The sequence below is a fragment of the Suricata suricatta genome, chromosome 15 (genome assembly GCF_006229205.1).
Source record: "Suricata suricatta isolate VVHF042 chromosome 15, meerkat_22Aug2017_6uvM2_HiC, whole genome shotgun sequence".
Lineage (NCBI taxonomy): Eukaryota > Metazoa > Chordata > Mammalia > Carnivora > Herpestidae > Suricata > Suricata suricatta.
Window position 1 is genome coordinate 43,294,846 of NC_043714.1, and position 17,410 is coordinate 43,312,255.

Below are 17,410 nucleotides of genomic sequence, written 5' to 3' on the forward strand. Positions count from 1 at the left end.
CAGGATGGCTAAAATTAACAACACAAGAAACAACAGGTGTTGGTGAGGATGCAGAGAAAGGAGAACCCTTTTGCACGGTTGGTGGGAAGGCAAACTGGTGCAGCCACTCTGGAGAGCAGTATGGAGGTTCCTCAAAAAACTAAAAAGACCCAGCAATTGCACAACAAAGTATTTACCCAAAGGATACAAATATACAGATTTGAAGGGGTACATGTACCCAATGTTTATAGCAGAATTATCAACAATAGCCAAACTATGGAGAGAGCCCAAATGTCCATCAACTGAAGAACAGTAAAGATGTGACACATATATATATACACGTATGGGTGTGTGTATATACATATATTATAATATGTGTAGTATACACACACACACACACACACACACACACACACACACACACACAATGGAATATTACTCAGCCATCAAAAAAGTAAAATCTTGCCATTTAAAATGACATGGATGGAGCTATAATGTACTATGCTAAGCAAAATAAGTCAATCAGAGAAAGACAAATACATATGATTTCATGCATATGTGGAATTTAAGAAACAAAACAGATGAACATATAGGAGGCAGGGTGGGGAGAAGACAGGGAAATAAATCACAAGAGACTCTTAACGATAGAGAACAAACTATGAGTTGGCAGAGGGAAGTGGGTGGGAGATGGGCTAGAGAGGTAATGGTACTAAGGGGGACACTTGTTATGAAGAGCACTGGGTGTTGTATGTAAGTGATGAATCACTGAATTCTACTCCTGAAACCAAAATTGCACTAAAATTTAAATTTAAAATAAATTTAAAATTTTTAATTAAAAATAACATATTATCACCAACTCCCTTTAAAATTACTCGTGACATTTTTATATTCCAAAATTTCCCTGGTAAATATGTTAATGAAAAAATATTTTGCATTTGCATAATAATGAAAACCCTTTTTTATCTTTCTGGTATCTGAAATTCCTAATGAACTTATTTACTAAGCAATGTAAATGTTTTTATGATACTCAGTATTATTAATCAATGCTCTCAACAACTAAAATTCTATTATTTGGTATCCACCTGTCTTGTTTACTATCCATGCAAAATTCTAGTTAGCCCAGATACAAATTCCACTTTAATATCTGTACAAAAGGATGGCAATAATTGCCTAGAGGCAAGAAAAAGAGTTAGTTTTTTTGTTTTTGATATTTTGGCTTTATCACCTCCATTCAAAGCCTGAAATGGTGCCAAATACAACAGCATTAGATTTGTACAGAATTTTTTTTTCTAGTTCATCCATATTTATTTTTTTATTTTCTTGTGTACAGAATACTTTTAATGGTTATAAAAATTCCCAGCAGGGCACCTGGGTGGCTCAGTCAGTGGGTTAAGCGTCTGACTTCGGCTCAGATCATGATCTCATGGTTCTGAGTTCCAGCCCCACATGGGGCTCTGTGTTGACAGCTCAGAACCTGGAGCCTGCCTCAGATTCTGTGTCTCCCTCTCTCTCTGTCCCTTCACTGCTCATGTCCTGTCTCTCAAAAATGAATAAATTCATTTTTAAAAAAATTTTTAAATTCCAGCTTTTCTTATGTATTCATTCATTCATTCATTTTTATTGTTATACAACTGATGCAGCTTTCTTCAGTAATTTCAAATTTTATTCAAACCCAAATGATTAGCTCTATAAAAAGATACAAACTTTACTATTCATTAATAATTTTAAAGGTATTATCCCTCATAAATGCATCTTATAAGATAATCCAGTGATTACAATATTTTGCTTTGATAATATATGTCACAGAACATAAGAATACACTCACTGGAAGGCTTAGGAATTCATTAAAGTAGTCCACAAGGAAATCATCTGTTGCCAAAAAATCTTCCTGCAAAAATATAAAACACAATATTATGCTTACACTGAGATGTTTTAAAACATTCCAATATTTTTCTCTAATTCTGCTCATCAACAGATTATAATGTAGATCTTCAGATCTTTTTCAGTCTATCAACAGCAAGTCCTCCACTATAAACAGAACATACTGCTACAGTCACTGGAAAAAAGAAAGAAGAAAACAGAATGAAACACACTCTTAAAAGATTTTGCCAGTATGCCTAGATGGAAAATAGAACCCGTGAAAATTACAGCACAGCACTTAAATGAAATGTAGTACAAAACTCTACACATGGTAAATTTCCTACATATATGGTTTTATATTTTATACACTTATATATATTATTTATTTATATGATTATATTAAATATATTTCACAAAAATAATGGCAGAATCAATAAAGACAGAACCAGTGTTTGGAGTTAAAATGAAATTCACAATGTAAATTTCTGAAATTGCCTAATGAAAGTGATAAAACTAAATAAAGAAAATATTCTACTGCTTCCTCCTCAGAATGAGACAGCTTTAGTAATCTGAGTCCTGCTTAACATTTGCATGAAAAAACTTTGACAATGCATGTGTTCTAAGCATAAAGATTGTATATATTCTTTCCATAACTTTCTCACCCACCAACATAGTCACTTTTGAAACTGGCAAAATTGGAAAGCCACTGCCAAGAACAAATTTTCTCTTCCAAATAAAACACCTTATTTTATTAGCAATTGTTTCCATTGTGTCAAAAGCATATCATGGCATATTCTGCTATAAAGTACATGTGTTTATTTTGTTACTCATAATTATATTCCCACTTTGCAAATCTAACATGAAAGTTGACAATATGACACAATGCTATTATTTCCATATGGCTGATTATTTTCTTCTTATATTGGCCAGTTTCTAAAATTTGCTGAAGTCTAGTGTTGCAATATAAGGAAGATACTCTAGCCTATTGACTTAGAAAATAGATTTTTTTCCCATAATATTTTATTGTCAAATTGTTTTCCATACAACACCCAGTGCTCTTCCCCTCAAGTGCCCACCACCATCACCGCCACCTGTCTTCCCCCCTCCCCCCCAACCCTCAGTTCATTCTCAGCTTTCAATAGTCTCTCAAGTTCTGCATCCCTCTCTCTCCCCAACTCTCTCTCCCTCCCTCCTCTGTTCCCCCTGGTTCTCCATTAGGTCTCTCTTGTTTTCCTGCTAGACCTATGAGTGCAAACATATGGTTTCTGTCCTTCTCTGCCTGGCGAAAATAGATTTTGCAGGGTAATTTCTTTAAGTATTTGTAGTACAATTAGAATAGAGTTATAAATAACCACTTACAGGATTTAGATCAAACAACTTACTAAAAATCTGAACTTTTAAAACAAACTAAGGATTTAGTTTACTAAAAATAACAACTGATTAAAACAACAACAAACTTAGGATCTCATAAATCTTCTATGTTCACAGTGGTACCTATACTATACTACATATAGTATACTAATTAATAGTATGATTATATATAATAATAACATAATAATAATATATTCTCAAAGTTCTAACTGGCAAAGATCTAATATGGCAGAACAATGCTGGCGGGGGCTATTTACAGCTACTAAGCTTTCAAATTTCACCTTTCAAAGCTACTTTAATTTTCTGGACTTTATTTAGTGAACTACCTAGTTTCTGCTGAGTCTTAGGAGAAATCAACTGAATTTAATAAATATTTTTAGGATCTCCTAAATCTAGGAGGGCGCTGTGCCACAGTAAGGGTGGCCAAACTTTGCACTACCAGGCTCATGATCAAAACTCCTTAGATGAAAAGTGTGAGTATTTTTAATTAATAACAGTAGGAGAATACTGTCCCTTGTTAATATTTCTAAAATAGCATTGTATTTTTAAATTTTACCTATCCAACAGAATGTGTATGTCACAGAGTTAGGTGGACCTAAATATTGCTAGAATATGGCCAGCCACACAGCCACAAATTTCTAGATAATCCTCAGATTCATATTTTCATTGCCCGTTGCCTCCCACTTCTCAGAGAACTGTAACTCTATGAGTTCCAAACCCTCTATGATGAAGTAACTGTTTTGTTTTGTGTTTTCCCTAATGCCTAAGTTTCAGACACGTAACTTATAAAATACAATAAGAGTGAATTACTAGAAGTAAAAGATACACATAATACAAAAGCCCAATTGTTTATTACTAAACTCAGTAGATACAAACAGACACTGTCAACATATCATAAAGTTTCTAAATGTTTGCTCTCGATTACTGAACTCATCTCAACAAGGACTGATAAGAGTCTCAGGCAGCTCCGGTCCACAAACCCTCATCAAGCAGCACTGCCCTACCTGGTGAGCAGTTTGCTTCTTGCAACCCCTGAAACTGAACCACACTGACAGGGCATTTCTCTGGCATTCAGTCACATCATTAGGTTTGCATTTCCAACCATAGAAACTCAAAGTATTCAAAAACATCAAAATCTGTATTTCTTTTCTGAAGTTGCATCTTGCTTTCTCTTCAAATGAAATTGAGCACTTCTGCTATTAGGGAAGTTCTGTAAGGGAAATTAGCATGGTCTCCAAGTGCCATTTGCTCAGTCCTCCTGTTGCACTCAGTAGGAAGGCCTGCACGTCTCTAAATAAATAAGTATATCTTCCCACTGAAGTTTCTAGTCCAACATGTTCAGATAGTTTGTCATTATCAGTGAGCCAATGAAGCTCTTTATTAAACCCCCATGTATTATTTATTTATCCTTATTTATTAAGGATCTTAATAAACACTTTATTCTCAAAACTATTTTAAAAAAAATTTTTTTTACAAAGGCCTTGATCTGAAGAAGCAGGTCAGTTACTCTCTGTAAGTTTCCACAATCTAGTCACCTGGCTGTATTAAAATGAACTAAGTCTCCATGTTTGGGATTAATATATTCCAAATAACCAATAAACTGGTGATGGTTATTAATGGTACAATCAAGAAGAAAACTGAGTTACAATCAATTCCTCCATTACATCATTCCATGAACCTGACTACAAACTCTGCACCATACATTCTCTGCTGAATGAGGCAATGGAAGGTAGAAACATTTTTTTCAGAATTGAATACACTTGAAACCTGTTTTTTCATGTATTACAGGTGTACCATCTGTGAAAGTGAAGTCAGCTTTTCCATTTTTAGTCCAAACTTCTCAGATTTCTTCCTGAAAGAGGGCTAAGCTAAATAGTTTATACGTGCTGGCTAATTATGGTAGACAAAAAATTTTTTGCTTAAGAATTTATTTTGCTGAACCCTCAAATCAGATAAGCTACAATTAGTTCACCACTCTAAAACAGGCAAGATATACAAAGAAGACCTTGTAAACAAGGAAGATGAAACAAGATATACACAGATATAAACCACAGTCCACCAAAGAATATGATACATGCCAAAAGAAAATTATGGTATTAAATGTTTCCTCTCAAAAGAGGGAAAGATATTATCTGGTAGGAGGAATTAGAAGAGACTTAAATGGAGAAAATGGCATTTGAAGTAACTTCAAATTCTATAATTAGAAATATATAAATGAGAAGCAACAATGCAAATCACAGAGAGAAATGCATGAGCAGAGCAAGGTGGAAATCAAAACATAGTAAAGGTGATCACACTTAGCTAATGGCAGAAGCAGAAAAATAACCCAAGTTTCCAACGTCCTTTCAAGCCATTCACACATTAAACGAAAGCCATTCATCTACTTTCCAATGCAGAATCCTATACTGACACACTTTAGATTAGGAATGCTATCATCAGTCAGTGAATAGGACAGACCGTATTTCAAAAATGACGCCTATCAGGATGCACCTATTTGTACTGCTTCTTCCTAAATTATACATGGTCTTTTTTTGTCTTGTCTAAACAAGCCAATCACTAGACCAGAGCTTTCTACTAGGGGAAGACAATGAAGCTCAATGGGTCAAATGAAAGTAGATCTCTTTAGCCTTCAAGGCAACCAAGCACAGCCAGGGATGGTTGAGGCTCCCAGGATGGTGACCCTTGGTTGTGAGCAATCTTGTTTATACTCCACATGTCCCTCTTCCTCCCCTGGAGAAAGTGATTAATGAGTCACATTCCACACCCACTACTCCTCTGTAAGACATTGAGCATAGCCAATGAGTTGCTCAAGCCCCAAGACATAGATTTATTAGCTATTTGCAGAGCGTATCACTGTCCCATGGAGCTGCCAAAAGAGTTTGTTTGAGATGTCCAAGAAAACAGTACAAGACAAAGGTGCTGACAGCTTGGAGGAAAGGGGGAAGGGAGATCCTGGAAGGCTACAGATGGCAGCTCTAAATCTTTGCCTTCACATATATCAGATATTTCTGTCCATTGGTAACTGATGTATGCCTGTAGTAGTATCCAAGCTAGATATAAGGTGATCACTCAAAAAATGTATGCATATACTACAACACAGACTTTCATCATTACTTTGAAATATTTGATATGAAACATTTTATTGATTTCTAAATCTGTTTCTCTTAAGAAATTTTAACTTTGTATTTGCCATAAAAAAAGAACTATTCAATTTTAATTTCAACTCTTGCAATTTTGAGTGGTTACAAAAAATAGTCTAAAAAACTAACTTTTATTGGGTGATACAGTTTCTTACCAATAGAGACTGTCCAAGAATTATAAGGGATCACCATTAAAAAGTCTTGATTAGTAATTGCATACAGTCCCTTCAACTATAAAACTTGATATTAAAAAGTTACCTATATCCGAAAAGAAAATTAAGAAAATCCATTTGCAAAGAATTTGCTGCAAAGAAGTTAGAGAAGACATAAAAATATGGAAAGACATACCATGTTCATGAATTAGAAGACACCTGTGAAAACGACAGTCCGCATAAAGCAACCTACAGATTTAACACAATCTTCATCCAAACCCCAGTAACATCATTATTATTATTATTATTATTATTTTGCAGAAATAGAAAAACTCATCCTAGGGGCAACTGTGTGGCTCAGTCAGTTAAACGTCTGATTCATGGTTTTGGCTCAGGTCATCATCTTACAGTTTGTGGGTTAGAGCCCCACATCGGACTCTGTACTGACAGTGTGCAGCCTGCTTAGCATTCTCTCTCTCCCACACCCCACCCACTCTCTGCCCCTCCCACGTCTCTCTCTCTCTCAAAATAAGTGGATAAATGTAAAAAAATATATTCAAGATTTTAAAAAGGAAGAAAACCTCATCCTAAAACTCACATGTAATTTCAAGGGACCTGAAATAGCCAAATCCATCTTGAAAAAGAACAAAGTTGGAGGACTCCTATATCCTGATTTCAAAACTTACTATAAAATTATAATAATCAAAACAATATGGCATAAAGACAGACTTATAGACTATTGGAATAGAATAAAGTCCATAAATAAATCCTCTTATACATGGTCAAATGATTTTCAACAAGGTTGCTAAGACCATTCAGCGAGGAAAGGACACCCTTTTCAACAAATGATGCTAAGAAAACTGATTAAAGTTGGACCCTGATCTTATACCATACGTAAAAATTAATTCAAAATGGATGAAAACCCAAATATAAGTTAAAACTACAAAATATTTACCAAAAAATAAGAGTTAATCTTTACAAGCTTGCATTTGCCTGTGGACTCTTAGATATTACACCAAAAGCATGGATAACAAAAAAATAAATAGGACTTTATAAAAATTTTTAAATTTTGTGCATCAAAGCCTTCTCTTAAGGAAGCGAAAAGATAACCTACAGAATGTGAGAAAATATTTGCAAGTCATATACCTGATAAGCAAAAATAAGATAAGCAATCCAAATTTTTCATATGGGCAAAGGTCTTAAATAGATATTTCTATAAAGAAGACATTCAAATAGTCAACAAGCATGTGAAAGGATGCTCAACATCACTAGCAATACAAGAAATGAAGGGCAAAATATCACCTCACATCTACTAGACTGGGTACAATTTCTTTTTTAAGGAAAATAACAAGTATTGGTGAGTATGTGGAGAAACTGGAACCCTTGTACATTGCTGGTGGGAATGCAAAATGGTGACGCTGCTGTGGAATATAGTATGGCAGTTCCTCAAAAAAGTAAACACGTAATTACCACATGACCCAGCAATTCCCCTTCTGGGTATATGCCCTAAAGAACAGTAAAGCAGGGACCCAAACAGAATTTTCTACACCCATGTTCATAGCAGCATTATTCAAAATAGTTAAAAGGTAAAAACGGAAACAACTCAAATGCCCATTGACATATGAAAGAATAAACAAAATGTGGTAACTACACACATGGAATATTATTCAGCCTTAAAAAGGAATGAAATTCCAGGACACCTGGGTGACTCAGTCATCAAGCATCTGACTCCAGCTCAGGTCATGATCTCATAGTTCCTCAGTTAGACTCCCACGTCAGGTAAGCTTGAGCCCTGTATCAGGTGAGCACAAGCGCCACTTTGGGTGAACTCGAGCCCTGCTTTGGGTGAGCCCCCCTTCTCTTTCTCTTTCTGCCTCTCGAGGGATTCTCTCTCTCTCTCTCTCTCTCTCTCTCTCTCTCTCTCTCTCTCTGCCTCTCACTCACTTGCACCATCTCTCCCTCTGGAAAAAAAACAAAAAAGGAATAAAATTCTGATACATACAACAACATGAGTGACCCTTGAAAATGTTATGCTAAATAAAATAAGCCAGAACACGAAAGGGCAAATACTATATGATTCCACTTATATAAGGAATTTAGAATAGTCAAATCTGTAAAGACAGAAAGTAGGATAATGGTAACCAGAAGTTATGGGAGGGGTAATGGAAAGTTACTGTCTAATGAATAGAGTTTCAGTTTGGGAAGATGAACATGGATAGTGGGGAATATCATACATACCACAGTGTGAAGGTGCTTGATGCCACTGAATTGTACACTTCAAACTGACAGGTCAATTTAATTTTATGTTTGACCACAATAAAAGTTATGCACACACCAGAATCACTCAATAACATGGATGAATCTCATAATATTATGCTGAGCAAAAGACTTGCACAAAAGAAAACCAACTGCATGATTTTATTTATATGAAGTTAAATCTAAGTAAAATCTATAATCTATGCTACTAATCTATGGTGAAATATAGGACAGTAGTTGTCTTAGGGAAGTGAAGGCAAGAATAAATTGGGAAGAGGCTTGAAGAGACTTTCTAAGATTATAGAAATGTTCCATATATTCATGAATGTTTGGATTACATAGTTGAATATACTTGTCAAAATTCATCAAATGTTCATCAAAATTCATAGAATGTTTCTATTTCACTGTGCATAAATTTTACATCAACAAAAGAACCACAAACTAATACTACACACTACTTTATGATATTCATGCTTAGAAATTCCTTAGAAATGTTTAGGGTGGATATGTATCACATGGATGCTGCAACTTACTTGGAAACATATTTTAAAAGTGGATTGATGGATAGATGGCATGGTGGACAAGATAGAAACACAAAAAACCAAATTACCAAAATGTTACTAACTGCGAAATCTTAGTAGTAAGTATACAGGTGTTCACTATCCAATTCTTTCAACTTTCTCATATGTTTAAAGTTTTTCATAATAAAATGGAGGAGGGACTTATGTACAAGGAAACAGTATCAAGTCTCTTGGTGCCTTAAGGATGGACAGCCTTCTTAGCCTCCTGTGTACCAAATGACAGATCCCAAATCACTATCATCGCCTCTAGAATAAGCCTCTGGACATGTGATCATTTTCTGACCACTACCCCGGGATCCTATCCACTAAGGGTCACACCTAGGACCTCCGCTTCACCCTGCTGTGCATAACATGCCAAACCTCATCTTCCCTACCCCTCCCTACCCACACACACTATGAATCAGTCTCTAATCACATTTCAATTAATACAAGAGACCCACCTGCCCCCAACCCCCAATCCTTTTCTATCACAAAAAGAGTTTACGATGAATGCAATTTGGCTACTGCCCGGCTGTCCAACCTCAACTCACATCACCATGCTTCGGTTATAGCAACTTTTTTACAGTTCTACACCTTTGCACATGCTGATTATTCTACCCAGAAAATCTTTTTTTTCTTTTGCCTTATTCTCCTGCCTACACTTTTTCTTCCCCAACATCAATAGTGGTCACCCATGTTTCCCCTATCACAACTTCTAACACTTCACACCAAAATTGTCTGTTTGCACGTCTCACCCACTGGATTGTGAGCTTCTGGAAGAAAATGGTTCTTTTTATTCACTTTTTCAATTCCGGATGCACTGAGACAACAGATAATTACAACATTTTTGTTGAATGAATGCTTGAATGATTACAGTAAGGATATGAAAGCTGAAAAGACTGGTAACCTAATAAAGACTCTAGTAAAACAGTATCAACAAAATAAAAAGGAGATTACAAAAAGAGGAAAACAGTCAGAAAAGGAGAACACAAGGTGAAGCATGCTCCACAAAGTGGCTTGTTGAAAGTGTACCCTGCTTACATCAAAGCATTTGGAGAAATTTAAGAGCTCATGGTATATTTCTCAGACCCATTCTGGTTCATAAAATTGTACTGTATTATGAATGTGGTCTGTGAACGAGGGAGAAAATAAGGATGGCTCATGCAGTGAAGAGCAGACTACGGACTCTCCTCCTTTTATTCCTGAGCATTACCATCACAAGGTACAGTCAGCGTCTTCCCAGCAATGGATTTCTGTTCTCTCTCTCTCTACTGGAAGAAATTCTCAAAGATCTGGGGAAGATAAAGGAAATTCTCAAGTCCCTTTTATCCAGTTTCATCTCTAATCATACCTACATGGCTTCAGTCAGTTCATTTGGCCAAATACCCCAAGGCTTTCTCCCTGTACAAAAGTCCTTACAACCTGATACTCTAATTTAAAAGAGAGAACCTCAGGGTGCCTGGGTGGCTCAGTGGATTAAGCGCCTGACTCTTGATTTTAGCTCAGGCCAAGATCTCACAGTATGTGGGCCCAAGACCTGCATTAGGCTCCATGCTGTCAGCCTGGGATTCTTTCTCTCCCTCTCTGCTCCTCCCCTGCTTGTGCTCTCTCAATAAAAAAATAAAATAAAATAAAAAAGAACTTCACTCTTTATCACCTCTTCTTCCACATCTTACCCATGGGTGTAAAACTTCCCTAAGTCCTAATGCACTTTTGATTCAAACCTCAAAATTCACACTTAAACGTAAACTGCTTATCTTCTTATTGTTTCACATTAAACATCATCTCTCCAATCAGAAACTATACCACTTTTGGGAATACTAAGTGGACAATGTATGTCCCCAATAGTCCCTAATAAACCGTAAGTGCAAGGAGTTGCTTAACAGTATGCTTGGTCACTCACTACCTTATTGGTGGAACTTTTAATGCAGCTTCTACAGTTCCAGAAAGCATCAGAAATTTGATTCCAACCAGAGAATTGGACTCCATAGAGATGGAAGAATTCCAAACAGCCTAACACTTTCCAGAGGACCTCCAGGACCTGTCTCAGTTTCCAAATGGCTTGTTGGAAACACTTCTGGCGCACCCTCTTAAGAAGAGAGGTGCCTCCATCTACCTGGTCCTGCCCTCCATCATTTCCACATAATGCCACCTCTGTGTGGATTTTAATTTCATTCAACCTATACAGACAGCAGAGTATGAACCTGAACGAGCAAAAGATTAGCTGAAAATGAGTATTATTTTTAATAAGTAAAATACCATAAATACTGCTTGAAGGTACAGTCCCTCTTGTTTTGACGGTAAAAATAAAGGGACCTGCTTTTTTTTTTTTTTTTACTTTTTTTCTTTTTTAATTGGCATCTGCTTTTAAACTTTTTTTTTTAATGTTTTATTTATTTTGATACAAAGAGAGACAGAGCATGAGAGGGGGAGGGGTAGTGAGAGAAGGAAACACAGAACCAGAAGCTGGCTCCAGGCTCTGAGCTAGCTGTCAGCACAGAGCCTGACGCGGGGCTCGAACCCACAAACGTGAGATCTGACCTGAGCCGAAGTTGGAGGCTTAACCAACTGAGCCACCCAGGCAACCCTGGCATCTGCTTTTAAAATTAATGAAACTGTGGGCTTTATGTATCAGAAAATCTCAAAAAAAAAGAAATGATTGTGCTACAAAGTTTTTACTCTACAAAGACTATTTTGAAGGATGACATGCCTTCCTGCATAGTTTCAAACAATCTGGGGGCACAAGAAAAAAATATGATTATTTCAGATTTAAGAGTCAAATAATTAAGTCTTTAATATGAATTTATTTTCTATTTTAAAGTTAAAAATAATTTAGGAGTCACTCTCACTATAAACTTTCCTCAGTGTATACCTAACACATAATCAAATCCCAATGTAACATAAAGCAGTCTGAACTCTACTTTTCTTGCTATGACAGATTTATATTTTGGTTTTTAGGGAATATAAAAATGAGAAAGGTTTGGATTGAGGGAAGGGATGGAAAAAGGATTCACTTTATCACTTTTATTATTTGAATTCTTTATAACAATATTCATACATTGCTTATACAGTTAAAAATATACTCCCAGAGGAACTAAGGAGAAAATATAGTGCATTAAGATTCTTTTGTACGTATTTTCCCTAAGTAAAGTACCAAAAATCAAACAAATACAAACTTAACAAAGATTCTAAAGTAGAAAAATGCCACCAGAGAGGTATTTAAGAAATAAAGAATATAGGGGCTTGTGGGCGGCTCAGTCAGTAAGCATCTGACTCTTGATTTTGGCTCAGGTCATGATCTGAGAGTTTCATGAATTTGAGCCCTGCCTTGGGCTCTGTGCTGACAGCATGGAGACTGTTTAGGATTCTCTCTCTCCCTCTCTCTCCCTCTCTCTCTGCTCCTCCCCTGATCATGCTTTCTCTCCCTCTCTCTCTCTCTCAAAATAAATAAACATAAAAAAGAAATATACTATATATAGCAAATAAACTTTGCAAAAAAAGTGAAGTATAGCACAACGTACAGAGAAGCTGAATCACTACCTTATATACTTGAGACTAATGTAACATCGTGTGTCAACTATGCTCTAAAAAATTTTTAAATAATAATAAAATTAAGTCAAAATAAGTGTAATAAATCACACTAGTTATCATGTATGAAGATATCCATGACCCAAAATTTACTAACCACCTAATAGTATATTCTGGACCTTGTGCTATACCCTCTAGGGAACATGAAGATATAGCAACAGGCCCGTAATAGTTGCCAGTTTTGTTAAGAAATTGCAGATTTCACATATGAAATATTAAGAATTATTCCATCTATAGATAATGCGTGAGCACACGAATTTGGGGAGCTGGTCACAAACTGGTCTCTACCGCAAGCTGCACAGAGTTCAAAGGCAGTCCAAATGATCCAAGTTGGAAGGTTTCACAGAGGAGGTGAGCTGGACCCTGAAGGGTATGCAAGACTGGGAAAGAGATGGGGAGACAAAACTGCACAGCAAAGGCAGTACGGCAGTTTGGCTGGGGCAGAAGGTAATGGAAGTATTTTATAATCCCCCGAACAGTATGAACATTGTCTATCACACAGAAAGCAGTGGGAATGAAGGCTTAAAAAGGCTGAAAGGTTACAGAAAAATTGTGAATGCCAAAGGAAGGTGTTTGACATTCGGGCTCTGCCAGTTACTAGATGTACAGCCTCAGGCCAAGTTGGTTAGCACTGTGGACTTGAACTTCCTCATCGGTGAAACAGTAGGTGATAACAACCCAATGGAGTTGTTTTGAGATTAAATCCCAGCATGTGGTCAGTATTCAATAAATAGTAGGATTAATAATATTACTACCAATAATTAATATTTAATAATAATAATAATTAATTATAACAATTAATAATAATAGTAGGGTTAATAAAAGAGCCGAGCAATCAAGTAATACAGTAATTTTTTTTAGAGGTAATAGCAACCTTTCAGCCAGGGTAGAAGGGATGGGAGAAGGAAAATCTAAAGGTAGACAGAGCAAAGAAATATCATCCAGCACAGTCAATGCTCAGGAGTTTGCACTTTAAGCTTCAGGCCAAGAAAAATTGGAGTCGACAGAGGGAATATTGGAGGCAGTGATATCAGTTAGGACTACTGCCAAAGTCCAGGCCCAGGGATGAGGGCCTGAAATAAGACAGTAGCTGTGGGGATGGAGAAAAATATCTGGCTATGAAAGGAACTTGGTGAATGATTGCAGGCAGGAGGGGAAGAAAGGGGAAGAAAGGTTCTGGCTTAGATGACTGGCCAGTGGCACTGTTCACCAACACGAGGAAAAGAGGAAGAAAAACAGCATGGAGCTGAAGAGAGCAGAGACATCAGTGCACCTTATCACACCCTTGAATAGCAGAGGTAAATATATGTGGAATGTGACTGTGGAGGTGAAGCAGGGACATCCAGATGACGAACGTGCCTGATAATCCAACAGATAACGAGTTCTGGCATCAGAAAAGGTGTCTGTGCGGGAGATGTACAGATCTGGAAGCCCTGGGAAATAAAGGTGGCTAAAACTATAGGAAAAGAAGGGCTCCCCCAGAGAGAGCCTAAGGATCAGAATCCTGAAGAAGGCCAATGCTTTCATGGGCAAAGAAAAGAGAAGCCAGAAATGGGAACATCGACATGACATATGGGAAAACCGGGAGATGGTGGTATCAGAGACTCCAAGAGAAAAAGGGGTGGCTAATACAGTCTTCTCTTAAGCGTTCCCAAACAGCTGCAAAGACTTGAAGGGGTCTGCAGGCTGCTCAAATGGTTAAGGGCAATGCTGCTGAGTACACCTCAAGAGACTTGATGCTGGAATTGTATGGAAAAGATTGGCTCCAGGGGTACCTGGATGGCTCAGTCAATTAAGCATCAGACTATCGATTTCAGCTCAGGTCAGGATCTCCCAGTTCATGAGCTCGAACCCCGCATCAGGCTCTGTACTAACAGTGCAGAACCTGCTTGAAATTCTCTCTCTCCCTCTCTCTCTCTCTCTGTATCCCTCTCTGGCTCTCTCTCTCTCTCTCTCTCTCAAAATAAATAAATAAATAAACTTAAAAAAAAGAATATGAAAAAGTGCCCAACAAATAAAAAGAAAGAAAGGAAGGAAGGAAGGAAGGAAGGAAGGAAGGAAGACTCTAGAAATGCTGAGACCTGCTGCTGGAATGAAGAATAGTTCTGAAAGCAGCTTCCAGAAATCTGCCACCACACAGGGTAACACCAAGGCAATGAGAAGATGGGTGGAGTTTCTGGCATGCTGTTTGTGCCTCTATCTTGATGTCTGTCTGCCTCTCTGTCAGAAGTGGACCAAAGGTGTGGAAGGTGCTAGCCGATGCAGCGTTAGCCCTCTCCTCTCACAGCCCCTCCCTGTGAGACTGTAAACTTTTTGAGACTTATCTTCAGCATCTAGCCCTGCACTGTGGATATAGAGGCACTTGTGTTTGTTGAATAAAAAGCCAAAAGCAAATAAGATAATTGTCCACCAAGAGAAATACGTATCAGAGGACATAAGCAAGTAACATCAAGAAATGGTGAAGAGAAGCAAAATTCTTCTCTGCGCTCAAGGTCCTCCAGCTAGACCAAGAATTAAATTTACATGAGACAGATTAATAGAAGATCAGATTTAACAGTGTACGTATGGGGAATCCACCAAGACATGGAAATTCCAAAAACAGGCAAAATGAGGCATTCTGAACTAAGAAGTGGGCCTGGTCTGGGACTTCAAAGGGAAAGAATGCAATTCACAGGAAAACGAAAGAGTAAATGTTCGGTAAACAAATGTGCGCTAGGGACACTTGGAAACAATGCGACATGGAGGACTTCGATCAAACAGGCCTTGCTAGGTTCCTCCCTGTCTACCATACCTAGTTCATACCACACTGTCGTTCCTTGTGGTGACGGCTCTCATCCTAGTGCAGGTCCTCTACCTAAATTCTTTTTAGGCAGTTGTGGGAGAGGTTAAGAACCTTTCCTGAATCTGCTGGGTTTCCACTGCTTTTTAACCCAAAACAATCTTAATGCCAAAGTGACCCATCTTAGAGCAGCCTATCCTTGGCCTCTCCAGTTGTTAGAGCTCTTGGAATCAAACTCTGACCTTAGTAGGAAATAGGCTCTGCTACTTCCTGTTTACCTTTGGGCAAGTTCCTTAAATATACACCAGGAATTACAATAGAACCCATCCTAGATAGAGCACTCACCTAAATGACAAAGTAACTACTGTACTGCTTAGCAAAGTACTCCTTACTACTCAACTCACCAGAAGTCTGACCTGAAAGCATTTAGTACATTTTTATTGTATTTTTTAAAGTTTATTTATTTTGAGAGAGACAGATACAGCACAAGTGGGGGAGGGGTAGAGAGGAGAGAATCCCAAACAGACATCTGATGTGGAGCTTGAACCCATGAAACCCTGAGATCATGACCCAAGCTGAAACCAAGAGTCCCACACTTAACCGACTGAGCCACCCAGGTGCTCCCATTTAGTACACTTTTTAAGTAATTATAACTACAAATTGACCACTTGTTTTCAATCAATCAACTGCACAGCCACCTCACAATAAAACCATAGAGATAAAACCTCCCTCTCCTGGAGTCATTAAAGAGTTTAGAGAAATTAAATGAGGTCATTTACATACATTAACAGTAAATAGCCACCATAAATACTAATTGGCCACTTCTTTAAAAATGTACCTGTTAAAGAATGTAAAAAGCTCTTGTACTCAGCACCACTGCTGCCAAGCCAAAGCTTCTATTATATTCATCTGGCAAAACGGAGAAAAGACAACCTACAGCTTTTTTCTACAATCTATGATTTGCTATTTTTAAAGAGCCAAGGGGGTAAAAATAGCCCTCTAAATTGTACTTACAAAATCTTCTTCTGTAATATCTGGTGGCTCTGAAACAAGATAAAGTATGGCATTATCTCACTCAAATCTGATTTCCTTTTAAAGTAAATGAAATAATTGGAGACGGCACCTAGCCCTGCTTTATACATGGGCAAGCTCAGTGAAAGTTTGGCCCTCTGTTCATTCTTTGCACATGGATTGAATTTTAGTTTGGAATTCAAGGTGGAAGTGGGAAGGAAAGGCCTCTGGAATCCAGCTTGGTCACTAATTCACTGTGACCCCGGAGTTAACCTTGTAGGCTTCCATTATTCCAGCTGCAAAACGGAGAATTAAGCAAGACAAAATAAGACTGTGCCAATGAGGCAATGCAAACGGGGTTCGGGGCTGGGGGCGGGGTGGGGGGTCGTAATAAAACGCTAAAAAAGAGCCGCAGTGGAGCCAGATTTTGGAAAACACGCAAGGGGGGGCTCCCGGGCGAGGAGAGGTCAAGTCCGGAGACGGGTGTGTGGTCCCCGCCGCCTCACCTACCGGCGGTGAGCCGCTTCTCTGGCATGCCGCCGCCGTTTCCCGCGCCCGGCGCCCGCGCGGGTCGGTCAGGGTGCCATCGCCCGGCAGCGACCGTCTCTCCCCGGGAGCGGGAGCCGGACGGGAGCGGACGCCGACGCAGAGCGGCTCGCGTGGCCCCCGCCGCGGCTGGGTTGCCATGGAGCTGAGACAATGCGGGCCGCGCGG

General features: G+C 38.1%; 1 protein-coding gene across 6 annotated transcripts in view; it reads right to left on the bottom strand.

Annotated features, from left to right (window-relative positions):
• Positions 1–17,310, bottom strand: part of RGS22 (regulator of G protein signaling 22) — a 123,805-nt gene extending 106,495 nt beyond the window's left edge. For 4 of the 6 annotated variants that reach the window (XM_029923948.1, XM_029923944.1, XM_029923945.1 and 1 more), the window contains exons 1-3: positions 17,207–17,310; positions 16,700–16,728; positions 1,805–1,867 (exon numbers count right to left, since the gene is read on the bottom strand). In XM_029923948.1, the coding sequence (XP_029779808.1) occupies positions 1,805–1,867; positions 16,700–16,728; positions 17,207–17,231 (117 nt within the window). In that variant the 5' untranslated portion in view covers positions 17,232–17,310. Of the gene's footprint in view, positions 1–1,804; positions 1,868–1,900; positions 1,991–16,699; positions 16,729–17,206 lie in introns of those variants that run through there. The other 2 variants (XM_029923946.1, XM_029923947.1) reach the window with 2 other exon arrangements.
• Positions 17,311–17,410: the final 100 nt, after the last annotated feature.